The sequence below is a fragment of the Amblyraja radiata genome, chromosome 1 (genome assembly GCF_010909765.2).
Source record: "Amblyraja radiata isolate CabotCenter1 chromosome 1, sAmbRad1.1.pri, whole genome shotgun sequence".
Taxonomy (NCBI): domain Eukaryota; kingdom Metazoa; phylum Chordata; class Chondrichthyes; order Rajiformes; family Rajidae; genus Amblyraja; species Amblyraja radiata.
In genome coordinates, this window is record NC_045956.1 from 56,074,537 (window position 1) to 56,091,529 (window position 16,993).

Consider the following 16,993-nt stretch of genomic DNA (forward strand, 5'->3'; position numbering starts at 1 on the left):
ATGGTACAAGCTGCCAGAGGAGATTGTTGAGGCACGTACTATAGCAAAATCTAAAAGACAGTAGGAGAGTTACATGGATAGGAAACGTAGAGTGGGAAATGGGCTAAATGCGGGCAATTGGAACTAGTTTAGTTGGGACATCTTGGTTGGCATGGACGAGTTGGGTCAAAGGGTCTGTTTCCCTGGTGTATGACAATGACTATATTACACAAATTGGAAATTCCACTGGAACTGTAGAAGTAGAGTCTAGATTAGTTCAGTTTATTATTATCACGTGTACTGAGATACAATGGAAATAATTTTGTTGTGTGCTGTCCAGTCAAAGAAAAGACTATACATGTTTACAATCAAGCTGTCCACATTGCACAGATACAAGATAAAGGGTACAACATTAGTGTGAGATAAGGTCCAATACAACATAGTTCAAAGGTCTCCAATTAGGTAGATGGGAGGTTAGGACTGCCCTCTAGCTGATGAGAGAGAGGTTCAGTTGCCTGATAACAGCTGGGAAGAAACTGTCCCTGAATCTGGAGGTGTGCAACTTCAAACATCTGTACTCCTTGCCTGATGGGAGAGGGGAGAAGAGGGAGTGAGCAGAACTCAAGTTTACAAGTTCTGGAGTTGCTCAGTGGATCAGGCAGTATCTCTGGAGAACATGGATGCATATTTCCTCCACTGATGCTGTGACTGAGTCGTAGCTGGACACCACTGAGACAGTGAATTTTAGCCCAACTATAATGACTTGCATTTGAGAGAGAGAGACAAGGATTCGGTGAGCATGCCGCATGGATTACAATGCATACTCTCAGAGAGTTATTTTGGGCAGGGGATGGAAGTGGATGCAGAGTCGGTGATTCCGACACGTAAAATCCGACTTGCGTAAGAGTTCATACAACATAACTCTTACACAAGTCAGGCAGTGCCTGTGCAAATACCCACTGATATAAGAACACTAGACTAAGTGGGACCCGTTGGGTCCCATGTTCACATGGGAGGGCTGGTCACCCGACGCAATATTCCACCTCTCCACCAATTCCAATATTGGTGGCCAGTGGGGGGGGGGGGGGCTTTCTGGAACGCTGGTGTGGGTTCTTGGGGTGGCAGCTCAGTCCCTCAAGCTTGATGTGCTGGCAGTTCACTCGCGGCTGGTGGGCTGGCAGTGACTCATGGCTATTCCTTGAAATTCCATTTCAAGCAAGGTTCAAGGCCACCAAATTCGAAACCATTTTCCTATCATTTCAAGCAAGGTGCAAGGCCACCAAATTCAGTACAGTTTCATACCACTTCAAGCAGGGTTCAAGGCTGCCAAATTCAAGTGCAGTTTCATACCACTTTCAGCAGGGTGCAAGGCCGCCAAATTCAAGTGCAGTTTCATTCCACTTCAAGCAGGGTGCAAGGCCACCAAATTCAAGTGTAGTTTCATTCCATTTCAAGCAGGGTGCAAGGACACCAGATTCAAATGCAGCTTCATACCATTTCATGCAGGGTGCAACGCCACCACATTCAAATGCAGTTTCATACCATTTCATGCATGATGCAAGGCCACCACATTCAAATGCAGTTTCATAGCATTTCAAGCAGGGTGAAACCACCATAAAACCACCATAAAACCACACAAAACACCAAACTCACAGTTCAGTAGACATTCAGTGTGTTCAGTTGTTTCACAGCTCAGACAGTTGTAATCTTTCCCTCCCCCATCATGCAGAGACTGAGCGACTCCCACACTTCCGGGTTTTATATCCCCTCCCCCTCACACCGGAAAAGGTGTGGCCTTCATGGCGTGATTGACAGGAGAGAGATTCTCAACATTTTTTAAACACTAATAACACATTTACTTTTCATTGATGGGAAGAATCCTCTGCACCTGCTGAGCGGAGGGGGACTGAGTAAGATGGCCAAAAATCACAGCCGTAAGTGGTAGCGTTTTATCTAAAATCAACATCAAGTGCAAACAGGAAGTTACCCAAATCACCCAAACCCACCATTTGCAGTAGTGCCTTTTAACTTCAAGCCAAAGCACTCAAACCACCATTTGCAGTAGTGCCTTTTAACTTCAAGCCAAAGCACCCAAACCACCATTTGCAGTAGTGCCTTTTAACTTCAAGCCAAAGCACCCAAACCACCATTTACAGTAGTGCCTTTTTACTTCAACCCAACCATATTTTCATTTTCAAACCACATAAGGGGACTCACAGTTGAGTAGACATGTGTTCAGTGTTAATCAGAGCTCAGAGAGACATGACCCTCTGGCTTCCTCCATCTTGCTGAGACTGAGTGAGGCACACCACCTCCTGGTTTTATACTCCCTCCAGCAGGGGCAGCAGAGAGAATGGTGAATTTTTTAAAACATTAATATATCTCTGATTTTTCATCGATGGGAAAAATACTCTGGTCCAGGAAGGCGGATGTGGGCTCTGAACGAGGTGGCCAAAAATGACAGCTGTAGGTGGCGGCATTCTCTACGAAATCACACCACAGTGGGCCAAAAGCGGTCAAGATCAAACTTTTAGTAATATAGATAGATACCTGTAGGAATCAGGATCCATTTCTGATAGATTCTTCAGAGATGGCTTGCCCATCAGTAGCTTCATAAACAGTGCGAGTGGAAAGGGGATATGAACCACACACTTGTTGTACACAACAAGACCACACAATATTCCAAGCAGGAAGTAGTTCTTCATGGGGACTTTGACCTAAAATGAAGAAACAAAACACATAACAGTTGATCACCAATGACACAACGTGGAAAATAGAAACATAGAAAATAGATGCAGGAGTAGGCCATTCGGCCCTTCGAGCCTGCACCGCCATTCAATATGATCATGGCTGATCGTCCAACTCAGTATCCTGCACCTGCCTTCTCTCCATACCCCCTGATCCCTTTAGCCACAAGGGCCACATCTAACTCCCTCTTAAATATAGCCAATGAACTGGCCTCAACTACCTTCTGTGGCAGAGAATTCCAGAGATTCACCACCCTCTGTGTGAAAAATGTTTTTCTCATCTCGGTCCTAACGGATTTCCCCTTTATCCTTAAACTGTGACCCCTTGTCCTGGACTTCCCCAACATCGGGAACAATCTTCCTGCATCTAGCCTGTCCAACCCCTTAAGAATTTCGTAAGTTTCTATAACATTCCCCCTCAATCTTCTAAATTCTAGCGAGTACAAGCCAAGTCTATCCTGTCTTTCTTCATATGAAAGTCCTGACATCCCAGGAATCAGTCTGGTGAACCTTCTCTGTACTCCCTCTATGGCAAGAATGTCTTTCCTCAGATTTGGAGACCAAAACTGTACGCAATACTCCAGGTGTGGACTCACCAATACCCTGTACAACTGCAGTAGAACCTCCCTGCTCCTATACTCAAATCCTTTTGCTATGAATGCTAACATACCATTCGCTTTCTTCACTGCCTGCTGCACCTGCGTGCCTACTTTCAGTGACTGGTGTACCATGACACCCAGGTCTCATTGCAGCTCCCCTTTTCCTAATTGGCCACCATTTAGATAAAAGTCTACTTTCCTGTTTTTGCCACCAAATGTGAATAAGCTCACATTTATCCACATTATACTGCATCTGCCATGCATTTGCCCACTCACCCAGCCTATCCAAGTCACCTTGCAGCCTCCTAGCATCCTCCTCACAGCTAACACTGCCCCCCAGCTTCGTGTCATCCGTAAACTTGGAGATGTTGCATTCAATTCCCTCGTCCAAATCATTAATATATATTGTGAATAGCTGGGGTCCCAGCACTAAGCCGTGCGGTACCCCATTAGTCACTGCCTGCCATTCTGAAAAGGACCCGTTTACTCCTACTCTTTGCTACCTGTTTGCCAGGCAGTTCTCTACCACATCAATACTGAACCCCCAATACCGTGTGCTTTAAGTTTGTATACTAATCTCTTATGTGGGACCTTGTCGAAAGCCTTCTGAAAGTCCAGATATAACACATCCACTGGTTCTCCCTTATCCACTCTACTAGTTACATCCTCGAGAAATTCTATAAGATTCGTCAGACATGATTTACCTTTCATAAATCCATGCTGACTTTGTCCAATGATTTCACCACTTTCCAAATGTGCTGTTATCCCATCTTTAATAACTGACTCTAGCAGTTTCCCCGCTACCGATGTTAGACTAACTGGTCTGTAATTCCCCGTTTTCTCTCTCCCTCCATGTGGGGAAAAGTGGGGTTACATTAGCTACCCTCCAATCCTCAAAAACTATTCCAGAATCTAAAGAGTTTTGAAAAATTATCACGAATGCATCCACTATTTCTGGGGCTACTTCCTTAAGTGCTCTGAGATGCAGCCTATCCGGCCCTGGGGATTTATCGGCCTTTAATCCATTCAATTTACCTAACACCACTTCCCGGTTAACCTGGATTTTACGCAGTTCCTCCATCTCATTTGACCCGCGATCCCCTGCTATTTCTGGCAGATTATTTATGTCTTCCTTAGTGAAGACGAAACCAAAGTAGTTATTCAATTGGTCTGCCATGTCCTTGTTCCCCATGATCAATTCACCTGTTTCTGACTGCAAGGGACCTACATTTGTTTTAACTAACCTATTTCTCTTCACATATCTATAAAAACTTTTGCAGTCAGTTTTTATGTTCCCTGCAGTTTTCTTTCATAATCTATTTTCCCTTTCCTAATTAAGCCCTTTGTCCTCCTCTGTTGGGCTCTGAATTTCTTCCGGTCAGTGTGGGCAAGTTGGGCCGAAGGGCCTGTTTCCACGCTATATGACCCTATGCTGCACGATGCTCAGTTTTTGACTTCCAACTTCTGATGAGGTGCCGTTTGTGTCAGCAATCCCCATTCGAAAATCAAAATGATCAGGTTGCTATGCCTTCAATCTTCAGACTCTGTGACTCCATGTGAAGTCATCTAGGGAATGGTGTTAGTGAGTAGCGCCATAGACAAAGACAATATATTTTTACAAGGTTTGGGTCTAAGTTTAGAGATACAGTGTGGAAACAGGCCCTTTCGCCCACCGAGTCCGCGCCGACCCGCTATTAACCATACACCAAGGACAATTTTATACAGAAGCCAATTAACTGACAAACCTCCAAGTCTTTGGAATGTGGGAGGAAACTGGATCACCCGGAGAAAACCCACAGGGTCATAGGGAGAACGTACAAACATCATACAGACGTGGGTCTCTGGCCCTGTGAGGCAACAACTCTACTGCTCAGCCACTGCGTTGCCCAAAGTTTCTTGTGAATCCATGATTTAATCTGGTTGACAGTTTGGAAACAACACAGGAGTTGTGGAGGTGTTGGCAATGCGATCTAATGGAATGTAATACGATCTTTGATGGTACTGAGGAGAAATTGTTGTTTGTGTAAGATCGATTAGTGTGAACTGTTGCACTTTTACTTCATAAATTAACGTACTCACCTGAGAAGGAAACCAAATAGTTCTGAAATTCTGAAAATAAATAAACATCTTTGAATCTCGCTGCACCAGCTCATGAAAAACAAATTTGAAGAATTCATTTCTCATAGCTCTCGGATCGAGGACACGCTCCCCTTCAAATGTCACCTGCAGAAATGATACAAATGCACGTGTAGAAAAATGGTTACAAAGACACTATACTTTAGTTTAGTTTAGTTTAGAGATAGAGCGTGGAGAAACAGGCCCTTCGGCCCACCGAGTCCACGCTGACCAGCGATTACCCCATCCACTAACACTATCCCACACACACGATGGACAATTTACAATTTTTACCTAAACCAATTAGCCTACAAACCTGTACGTCTTTGGAGTGTGAGAGAAAACCGTAGCACCCGGAGAAAACCCACACAGGTCACGGGGAGAACGTACGAACTCCATACAGACAGCCAACGATGACAACAATCTTATGACAACATTGAACTGGTGTGAACAGGTGATCGATGGTTGGCGTTGACTCGATGGCCGAAGGGCCTGTTTCCATCCTGTATCTCTGAACTAATATGAAGGGTGTTTCGCCTAAATAAATATTTCTCTCTCTCTCAAGGATGCTGCTTGATTTCCTTAGTAGTTTGTCAGCAGTCACCTGATAGGTTGCCTTTTACTGACACCACAGTTAAAATGTATTCAAATTCTGATGGATGTGAATTCATAGTTAATGATTTCTAGTTTTGATTGATTGATTGAAAGATACAGAACGGAAACAGATCTTTCGGCCCACTGAGTCCACGTCAACCATCAATCACCCGTTCACTAGTTTAATGTTATCCCACTTTCTTATCCACTCCCTACACATTAGGGACATTTCTTCAGAGACCAATTAACCTACAAACCCTCCTTCTGAAGAAGGGACAAAACCCAAAATATCCATGGGTTTAACGGAGCAAAATCTTAGTCTTTGCGATGTGGGAAGAAACTGGAGCACCCAGAGGAAATGCACACGGTCATGCGGAGAATATGCAAACTCCTCATGGACAGCACCTAAAGTTAGGATCGAACCCAGGTCACTGGCACTGTGAAGCAGCAACTCTTTGCCAACTGTACTACCTGTGTTTTTGTTCAGTAACATAACAATGCTGGTGGTTCAGCCAAAACAATTCATGATTCTTAATGTATTAAAAGGACATTGTTTACCTGAAGTTCTTTATGTAGATCGGCCTTCGCCACCTTGCTCAATTTTTCAAATGTATCAGCAACTAAGTTTTGGCGATCAACCATCAACTCGAGCACGAGACTTTTGGGTGGTTCTGGGCTTCCTGCCAGCAAGTTACGGAATGTGAAGCGAAGAGTTTCCAAAACTTTCGTCTAAGCAGCAGAGGTGGGAAAAGAGATAGATAGCACACATTTTCATAACATTAAATAAAGCATTGAGCATACTGATACTTAACCTACAATCATTAATCCATGCAACTAAAGGGATTAAAAACATTAAGGGCAGGAACTGATGGTAAATGATTGAGAAGTGACGCACTTCAATGTCATTACTGGATCCTCCACTTCTATATGCATACTAGGCCAAGTGCAGACCCATTGGGTCTGCTCCCCCAACGCAGCCGTTCCCTACCCGTAGCCCCCACGGGAGACGTGGTCCTCCAACTCGAACATAAGATTCCAGCACTCAGCAGTGCGACTGTTTTTAAATGCCGTCTTTGAGGCGCGAGGCAGGCGCCAGCAATCGTTATGGTCGCTGACCAGCAGTAGGCGACAAAATGAGTGAGTGGGGGGAGGGAGAAGGATTTTATTAAAAATGTGTACATAAACACAACGAAATTTAATCAGGAGTGGATACTTGGAATGAAAAGTGAAATCTCTACCGAAATGGAAACAATCTCGGCGTTTCTGCTTCTGGGGTTGGCTTAGCAACGAATCAAAGGCTGGCACCCACAAGTCAGGCAGAAACACACAAACACACACACACACAGAGTTTTAATATAATATGGATTAGTGACTTAGAACTGGACCTTCAACGCAGAAACCTATGTATGGATTGTGTAGGAGCGAATTGCGGATGCTGGTTTACACCATTGATGGACACAAAATACTGGAGTAACTCAGCGGGTCAGGCAGCATTTCTGGAGAAAAGGAAGATGTGACGTTTCAGAAGAAGGGTCTCGACCTTGGTCGGTGCAAACTCGATGGGCTGAAGGGCCTGTTTCCATGCTGTAAGTCTAAATTAATCTAAACTATGCCCTCTTGTCTAACATTTCCACCCTGGGGAAAGAGGTTCTGACTGTCTATCGTATCTACGTCTCTCATAGTTTCATCCACTTCGAGCAAGATGCCCCTCAGCCTCTGAGGCTCCAGAGAAAACAATCGAAATTTATCCAAGCATCTCCTTATAGTTTATACACTCTAATCCAGGCCGGTCTGAAGAAGGATCTCGACCCAAAACATCACCTATTCCTTTTCTCCAGAGATGCTGCTTGACCCACTGAGTTACTCCAGCATTCTGTGCCGTTTTAGAGTAATTTGCAACAAAGCTTGCTTTCATCAGTCAGGGCATGGAGCTTAAGTCAGGAAGACATGTTACAGGTTGATCGGACTTTGGTTAAGTCACATTTGGAGTATTGTGGGCAGTTCTAGTCATCCCATTACAGGAAGGATGTGGAGGCTTTGGAAAGGTACTGCAGCCTCTCGGCCCCTCACTTTTTATCTACTGGATACGAACAACATCACCCTATTTGGCGCCCGGGCGTGCCAGGACCTCGGCTTGGTCTCTTTCCACCGTGATATCCACCAGGTGCGGACCCTTATGGACCCCCTGCACGAATACCCTGACCGCTTTGACGACAAGCTGGGCAAGCTGCCCTGCAGCTACAAGATCGTTGTCGACCCCGGTGTTGAACCTGTGATCCGTCCACCACACCGCGTCTCCTTCGCCATGAAGGACAAGGTGGAGTCAACGCTGCTCAACATGGTTACCATGGGCATCCTGAAGGAGGTGAGCGATCCCACCCGGGTGGGTCTCCACCATGGTTGTTGCTGCGAAAAAGGACAAAAGTGAAATTCGCATTTGCATCAACCCCAAAGACCTGAACCTTGCCATCAGACGCCCGCACTACCCCATGCGAACAGTGGAGGACGTCGCTGCACAGGTTGGCCCGGCCACTGTCTTCTCGGTTCTCGATGCCAAGAGCTCCTTCTGGCAGATACCGCTGGACAAGCGGTCCTCTTACCTACTACCTTCAGCACGCCCTTCGGCAGGTTTCGATTCCTCCGCATGCCATTCGGGATCAACTCTGCCAGCGAGGTCTTCCAGCGGACGATGGAGCAGCTGTTCGCCGGTCTGCCGTGTGCCATCATCTTTGACGACATCCTGGTCTACGGTAAGGACGTTGCTGAGCACGACCTCCACCTCCGTCAAGTCCTGGACCGGGCCCGTGAAATCAACCTCAAGCTCAACCCAAAGAAGTGCCGTTTCCGCGTCCCGGAGGTCACCTATGTGGGCCATGTCTTTACTGCCTCGGGACTGAAGCCTGACCCACAGAAGACGGCTGCGGTCTCCGGGATGTCTTCACCCACCGATGTGCCCAGCCTGCAGCGTTTCCTGGGCATGGTTAATTACCTGGGGAAGTTCATCCCCGACCTCAGCGAGCTGAGCGCGCCCCTGAGGGAGTTGATCAAGAAGGACACTGCCTGGGCCTGGTTCCCACATCACCAGAAAGCTTTTGACGTCCTGAAGTCCAGGCTGGTCAGTACCCCCACTCTCAAATTCTTCGACCTGCAGCGTCCCATTGTTCTCACCTGCGACGCCTCCAAGTACGGTCTTGGTGCTGCTTGCCTGCAGCTCCACGATGGCCTGCAGCTGCCTGTTTCCTACGCATCCCACCCCATGACCCCTGCCGAGCAGCGCTATGCTCAGATAGAGAAGGAGCTGCTTGCTGTGGTGTTTGCCTGCTCCAAGTTCAAGGACGATATTCTGGGCAACAGCTTCACGATCGAGACCGACCACCAGCCGCTGGTCTCTATCCTCAACAAGCCGATCCACGTTGCCTCGTCCCGTTTGCAGCGCATGATGCTGCAGCTCCAGCGTTTTACGTTCAGAATTGTATATCGCAAGGGCAAGGACATGTTCTTGTCCGACACGCTGTCTCGCGCACCGCTAACGTCCACCGATCGCCATCCATATGAATCGTCTGACCTGATGGTACTTAACGTTAACATTGTGCCTTCACAGCAGATGCAGTCCCTGGTCAGTAACACTGCTAAGGATCCTGCCCTGCAGCAGCTTGCCGACGTCATCCGGCAGGGCTGGCCAGACCGTCGTTCATCCTTGCCGGCTGGTGCCATGCCCTACTTCCTGGTCCGTGACGAGCTCGTGCTGCACGACGGCGTGGTCGTGAAGGGACACAAGTTTGTTGTGCCTGCTGCGCTGCGAGACCACTACTTTCAGACCGCCCACCGCGGTCATCCTGGGGCCGAGGCCACTCTGTCTCAGGCCCAGAGTCTGTTCTACTGGCCCGGCATGGCCCAAGACATCCGGGAGAGGGTCTCCGCCTGCTCTACCTGCAATAGCCTCGCTCCCCATCAGGAACGGCAGTCGCTTCTGCAACAGCCTGCCCCCGAGCTGCCCTGGATGGCCGTCGCCACTGACATTTTCGAGTGGCGTGGCAAGCACTTCCTGGTCCTTGTTGACTCATACTCCAGCTGGTTCGAGGTTGACCAGCTGTACTCCCTCACCTCTTCAGCCGTTATCGGGAAGCTGCGCCGCCACTTCGCAACCTTTGGCTCCCCGGCAAGTCTTCAATCGGACAACGGCAGCCAGATCTCAAGTGCCGAATTTCGGAGTTTCGCTGCCAGCTGGAACTTCAGACACTATACCAGCAGCCCAGAGTACCCGCAAAGCAACGGCCTGGCAGAGCGCGCTGTCCGCAGTACTAAGGACTTGCTGGAACATTGTAGACTGTCCCATTCTGACTTTTAACTGGACCTCCACAACCTTCGAAACATCTCCCGCAACCCTGCCTTGGGCTCGCTAGCACAGCGGCTGATGTCTCGCACTACGAGACCTCCGATCCCGGTGACCCAGCGGTCCCTCGTGCCCTCTGTTTTCCAGCCCGCTGCCGTCCAGGAGCGCATTGCCCTCAAGCAAGAAATCCAAAAGCGCTCCCACGACAAGTCCTGCCGTCCCCTCCCGCGTCTGTTCCCTGGCCAAGTCGTCCGGATGCAGTCCCCCTCCGGTCACTCCAGGCTTGCCATCATCGTCGGTACTGCTGGTTCGCCGCGGTCCTTTCTAGTCGACCATGACGGTACCATTTACCGCCGGTCCCGCCAACATCTGCGGCTTGTCAACAAGCCCCCACCACCGCCTGCCGACCCCTTTGCCCCCCCGCTGTCTGCCACGTTGCCTGCCACTCCACGCATGCCTCGGTCCCTGCCTTCTCAGCTCTATCAGCCCCGCTCTCCAACAGCCAGTCCTCCCTCGCCTGCCCGTCTTCCCGCTGCTGCGCCTGCATCCCCTCCTCCGTCTCCGTCTTCTCCTTCTCCTCCCGGGTCCCCGGTTCGCTCACCCGCACCTGCTCCTGCTCCTGTTCTTCCTGCAGAGGGGGGAGATGGCGAGCTGCGTACCCAGTCCGGGCGGGTGGTCAAGCCGCCTGTCCGTTATGGTGATTTTGCTTAACTGTTTGCTTACCTGCTCGTAGCGTATGAGACGTGGTCGCAATGTCACTACTGTATTGCTTTTCATTTCCAAGGAGAAGGATGTAGATGACATGTGCATGTACCTTTAACATAGTGACCTCACCACTACTAACCACTCCCCACATCACGTATAATTACAACCTTCCCACCCATTGATCTCTCTCTCTAGTTCCGGTGACAGACCACGAACAGCTAGGGCAGCAACGTATGTGTATCATGAATAAACAGTAGTAAATACACAGTGTGTTATAGAAACATAGAAACATAGAAAGTAGGTGCGAGAGTAGACCACCAGGTCCGTCGAGCCCGCACCGCCATTCGCTCATGGCTGAACACTAAACAGACACACTTACCCACAAACAGTAGACACAAGACACAGAACACAAGACACTACCCTCCCCTTCATACCGCTATCACCCCTCTCCACCCCAAGAACCGCGTGATCTCCTGGGGGAGGCAAAAAAACGGATAAAAACCCAGGTCCAATTCGGGAAAAAAAATCCGGGAAATTCCTCTCCGACCCCAATCCAGGCGATCGACACTTGTCCAGGAGATCACTCAGGTCTTACTATACTAACCATACCTAGGTCCATATCCCTGCCCTCTCCCCGTAGCCCCTTATCCCCTCGGCAGCTAAAAAACCATCTATTCTAGACTTAAATATATTTAACGTTTCTGCTTCCACTGCTCCCTGGGGCAGTGAATTCCATAAATTAACCACCCTCTTGGTGAAGAAGTTCTTCCTCATCTCAGTTCTAAAAGAGCCCCCCCTTATTATGCAACTATGTCCCCTAGTTCTAGTCTCCCCGATCATTGGGAACATCCTCGGTGCATCCACCCGATCAAGGCCCCTCACGATCTTATATGTTTCAATGAGATCGCCTCTCATTCTCCTAAACTCCAAAGAGTAGAGCCCCAGCTTACTTAACCTTTCCTCATATGTCAATCCCCTCATTGCAGGAATTAATCTTGTAAACCTTCGCTGCACTGCCTCCAGGGCTAGTACATCACCCCAGAACTGTACACAGTATTCCAAATGTGGTCTCACTAATACTGTGTACAGCTGCAGCAAGACCTCCGTGTTTTTATACTCAATCCCCCTAGCAATAAAGGCCAAAACTCCATTGGCCTTCCTGATTGCTTGCTGCACCTGCATACTGACCTTTAGTGATTCATGTACTAATACCCCTAGATCCCTTTGCGTTGCATTACAACGCAGCTCCTCCTCATTTAGAAAATAACTTGCCCTATCATTTTTTTTCCCAAAGTGAATGACTTCACATTTATTAGTATTAAATTTCATCTGCCAAGTTGTTGCCCACTCACCTAGCTTATCTATATCCATTTGCAGACTCTTCCTATCCTCCTCATCCCCAACTTTTCCTCCCATTTTTGTATCGTCCGCAAATTTTGATATATTACACTTGGTTCCCTCCTCCAAATCATTTATATAAATTGTGAACAACTGGGGTCCCAGCACCGACCCTTGCGGAACCCCGCTAGTTACCGGTTGCCATCCCGAGTATGAACCATTTATCCCCACTCTCTGCTTCCTATTTGTCAGCCAATCCTCTACCCATGCTAATATATTACCCCCAATCCCATAATTTTTTATTTTTAGCAATAGTCTCTTATGTGGCACCTTGTCAAAAGCCTTTTGGAAGTCCAAGTATACCACATCCACCAGTTCCCCTTTATCCACCCGGGTTGTTACTTCCTCAAAGAATTCGAGCAGATTCGTTAAACAGGATTTCCCCTTCACAAAACCATGCTGGTTCTGTCCGATGAAGTCATGTTTATCCAAGTGCCCCGTTAGTGTTTCTTTAATAATTGTCTCTAACATTTTACCCACCACCGATGTTAGACTAACCGGTCTATAGTTACCCGCCTTCTGTCTACTTCCTTTTTTAAATATAGGTGTTACATTGGCCATTTTCCAATCCACTGGGACCGTTCCTGCCTCCAGGGAGTTTTGGAAAATTATCACCAATGCATCCACAATCCCCACCGCTATCTCCCTCAAGACCCTTGGATGTAATCCATCAGGCCCAGGGGATTTATCCTCCTTCAGTCTCATTAATTTCCCTAATACCACCTCCTTCGTGATCTTAATAGTATTTAGCTCCTCCATTCCTACCGCCCCCTGTTTATCCAGCGTTGGAATATTTTTTGTGTCTTCTATAGTGAAGACTGATACAAAATACTCGTTTAATGCCTTTGCCATTTCCATGTTCCCCACCAACAACTCTCCAGTCTCACCCTCCAATGGACCAACGTTCACCTTAGCCACCCTTTTTCTTCTTATATAGCTATAAAAACTCTTACTATTAGTTTTTATGTTGTTCGCTAAATTCCTTTCATAGTCTATTTTCCCCGTCTTAATTAATCTCTTAGTTATTCTTTGCTGACCTTTAAATGCTTCCCAATCCTCTACCCTCCCACTATCTCTGGCTACCTTATATGCCCTTGCCTTCAGCCGAATACTATCCTTTATAGTTATGACTCCTCTTTACAGGGAGCAAAAGAGGTTTGCCAGAATGCTGCCTGGATTAGAGGGCATTAGCTATAAGGAGAGGTTGGGCAGCCTTGGATTGATTTCTCTGGAGTATTGGAGGCTGAGATGAGAACTGATATAAAAGTATGAGAGTCATAAATAGTCGACAGTTAGAATATTTTCCCTAGGGTGGAAATATCTAAGACAAGCAGACATAGTTTCAAGATGAATGGGGTAAAGGGGCTGTCCCACTGCGGCGACCTAATCCGCGAGTTCAGACGAGTTTGCCCTCGACTCATACTCGCAGCATGGTCGACACAAGGTCCTAGGAGGTCTTTGTAACTCTCCTTCATGCTCGAGAGTAGTCTCGCGTACTCGAGGCCTCAGCTAGGTCGCGGCGTATTTTTCCAATATGTTGAAAAATGCCCACGAGTAAAAAAAAAAGGTCGCCATGGAAAAAAAATCACTACTTTTTTTACTCGTAGGTTTAGTCAAAGTAGGTCATAGTAGATCGGCATGTTATTTGCAGGTAATCGACGGTAGGCGAAGGTAATCGAAGATAGTCAAAGGTAGTCGTAGATAGTCTTCAACATAGTCGAAGGGAGGTCGAAGGAGGTCGTCTTCACTCTCCACTATTCGGTGTCCAATTTTCCCGTAGCTAGTTGAAGCTAGTCTTCAACATAGTCGAAGGAGGTCTTCAACATTACATTTTTTCAAACTCTGCTAAACTCGCCAATTAGGTAGTTGCAGTGGGACAACCCCTTAAAGCTTAAAGGAGATGTGCAGGGTAAGATTTTTCACATAGATGGTGGCATGTGCCTGGAAAGCACTGCTAAGGTTGTTAGTGAATGCAGATGCGATAGTGGTATTTAAGAGACTTTAATATAGGCACATGGATATGCAGGATAAGGAGTATGGGTTATGTGCAGGCAGAGAAGTTTGGTTTAACTTGGCATCATGTTCGGCACAGACACTGTGGGCTGAAGGGCCTATTCATGTGCTGTACTGTTCCATGTCCTATGTTTTATAAACAGGGAGGAGGACAGTTGTCGGCAAGAAGATACAGCTGGTTGAAAAAGTGGATGGAATTTTAATACATTTAGATACAATATAGGATCAATAGCAAAATTATAAAGATGTGCAGGAACAAAGGGTTCATGTGTGTATGAATCATTGAAACAGGCACGACAAGAGAATTATGATTAATCCTGTGCTTCCTAAATTGAGTGGAAGAAACACTGAGGTGTGGGATGTGAAACAACGGGAAGATAGTGAGCAGTGCAGCGAGCAAGACAATGTGTGTGCACTGAGGATTAGTCCACAGGGCAGGAAGGGGCAGTGTTTAGCGCAATGTGTGGGCATTGAGTGGGGCATTAATGGGATATTGCACAGGACAGCAAGGAATATTGATGGGGCAGTGACTGGGGCAATAAAGACTGGGGTACCCCATCACCCATCTTCCTGGTTTAGGGAGATTGGCAAGTGCAGAATTTTGTGGTGGTACACAACATTTGTTTCTATAACCAAATGACCTTTCACACTTCATCGGAATATAATCAAACAAAATTTGGCACTAATATTTAGGACTAGCGGCATCATTCTGAAGGTGGTGGGTATATGAAATGAGCTGCCGGGAAAGGTATAAGGCAGGAACAATAACAACATATAAAAGACAACTTGGGCAAGGACGTGGATAAGAAAGGTTCAGAAAGATATGGACCAAATGTGAGCAAATGGGCCTAGCTTAGATGCACATTTTGTTGGGCATGGATGTGCTGGGCCAAACGGCCTGTTTGCGTGCGGTATAACTCTATGGCTGTACTAGTGCTGGTGACCATAATAGAAACATAGAAAATAGGTGCAGAAGTAGGCCATTCGGCCCTTCGAGCCTGCACCGCCATTCAATATGATCATGGCTGATCATCCAACTCAGTATCCTGTACCTGCCTTCTCTGCATACCCCCTGATTCCTTTAGCCACAAGGGCCACATCTAACTCCCTCTTAAATATAGCCAATGAACTGGCCTCAACTACTTTCTGTGGCAGAGAATTCCACAGATTCACTACTCTCTGTATGAAAAAAATAATTCTCATCTCGGTCCTAAAAGACTTCCCCCTTATCCTTAAACTGTGACCCCTTGTTCTGGACTTCCCCAACATCGTGACCAATCTTCCTGCATCTAGCCTGTCCAACCCCTTAAGAATTTTGTAAGTTTCTATAAGATCCCCCCTCAATCTTCTAAATTCTAGCGAGTACAAGCCAGTCTTTCTTCATATGAAAGTCCTGACATCCCAGGAATCAGTCTGGTGAACCTTCTCTGTACTCCCTCTTTGGCAAGAATGTCTTTCCTCAGATTAGGAGATCAAAACTGTACGCAATACTCCAGGTGTGGTCTCACCAAGGCCCTGTACAACTGCAGTAGAACCTCCCTGCTCCTATACTCAAATCCTTTTGCTATGAATGCTAACATACCATTCGCTTTCTTCACTGCCTGCTGCGCCTGCATGCCTACTTTCAATGACTGGTGTACCATGACAACCAGGTCTCGTTGCAGCTCCCCTTTTCCTAATCGGCCGCCATTCAGATAATAGTCTACTTTCCAGTTCTTGCCACCAAAGTGGATAACCTCACATTTATCCACATTATACTGCATATGCCATGCATTTGTCCACTCATTCAGCCTATCCTAGAGCCTAGCAGCTCCTAGCATCCTCCTCACAGCTAACACTGCTCCCCAGCTTCGTGTCATCCGCAAATTTGGAGATGTTGCATTCAATTCCCTCGTCCAGATCATTAATATTGGACAAAGAGTAAGGTTTTGAGGAACATCTTTGAGGAAGACACGGAAGCAGAGAATCTTAAATCACTTCAAAATCATAGATTTTGCCCCATACCCATTGAGTTCTTTACCTGTATCATCATATTTGAATCCACGTATAGCAGCTCAACCTTGGCAGGTAGATCAATGATGAATGCATACGAGAGAAACAACTGTGCAATATTGGGATTTACCAGGTAATTGCCATGTAAGATAAAAAAAAGAAGTATTATTGTAATATTCACAGATGGCACTTCCCTGCAAAATAGTAGAAAGCCATTTGGCCCATCGAACGTGTGCTGTGAGGGAGATGCTGTCAGATGGGTCTTAATGGAGAGTTCATGCCATCTCTGAACAATCCCATCAAACCCATTTCCCTGTAAATGATCCCTCCTCACGTGCCTGTCAACTGCCAGCACTAGGGGCACTTGACGGTGTTTGACTGACCTGTGAACCAGCATGTTTCCTGGATGTGGGAAGAAACTGGAGTGCCTGGTGGAAACCCACATGCTCCCAGGGAGAACCTGCGAACTGCACACCGACTGCACCAGAGGTCAGGATCAAACTTGGGCTGCTTCAGCA

General features: G+C 47.1%; 1 protein-coding gene across 1 annotated transcript in view; it reads right to left on the reverse strand.

Annotated features, from left to right (window-relative positions):
• Window positions 1-16,993, reverse strand: part of LOC116974094 (probable E3 ubiquitin-protein ligase HERC4) — a 70,501-nt gene that overhangs the window by 17,129 nt on the left and 36,379 nt on the right. Inside the window, exons 15-18 of the mRNA XM_033022225.1 lie at window positions 16,504-16,584; window positions 6,593-6,763; window positions 5,405-5,548; window positions 2,530-2,696 (exon numbers count right to left, since the gene is read on the reverse strand). Of these exons, the coding sequence (XP_032878116.1) occupies window positions 2,530-2,696; window positions 5,405-5,548; window positions 6,593-6,763; window positions 16,504-16,584 (563 nt within the window). The remainder of the gene's footprint in view (window positions 1-2,529; window positions 2,697-5,404; window positions 5,549-6,592; window positions 6,764-16,503; window positions 16,585-16,993) is intronic.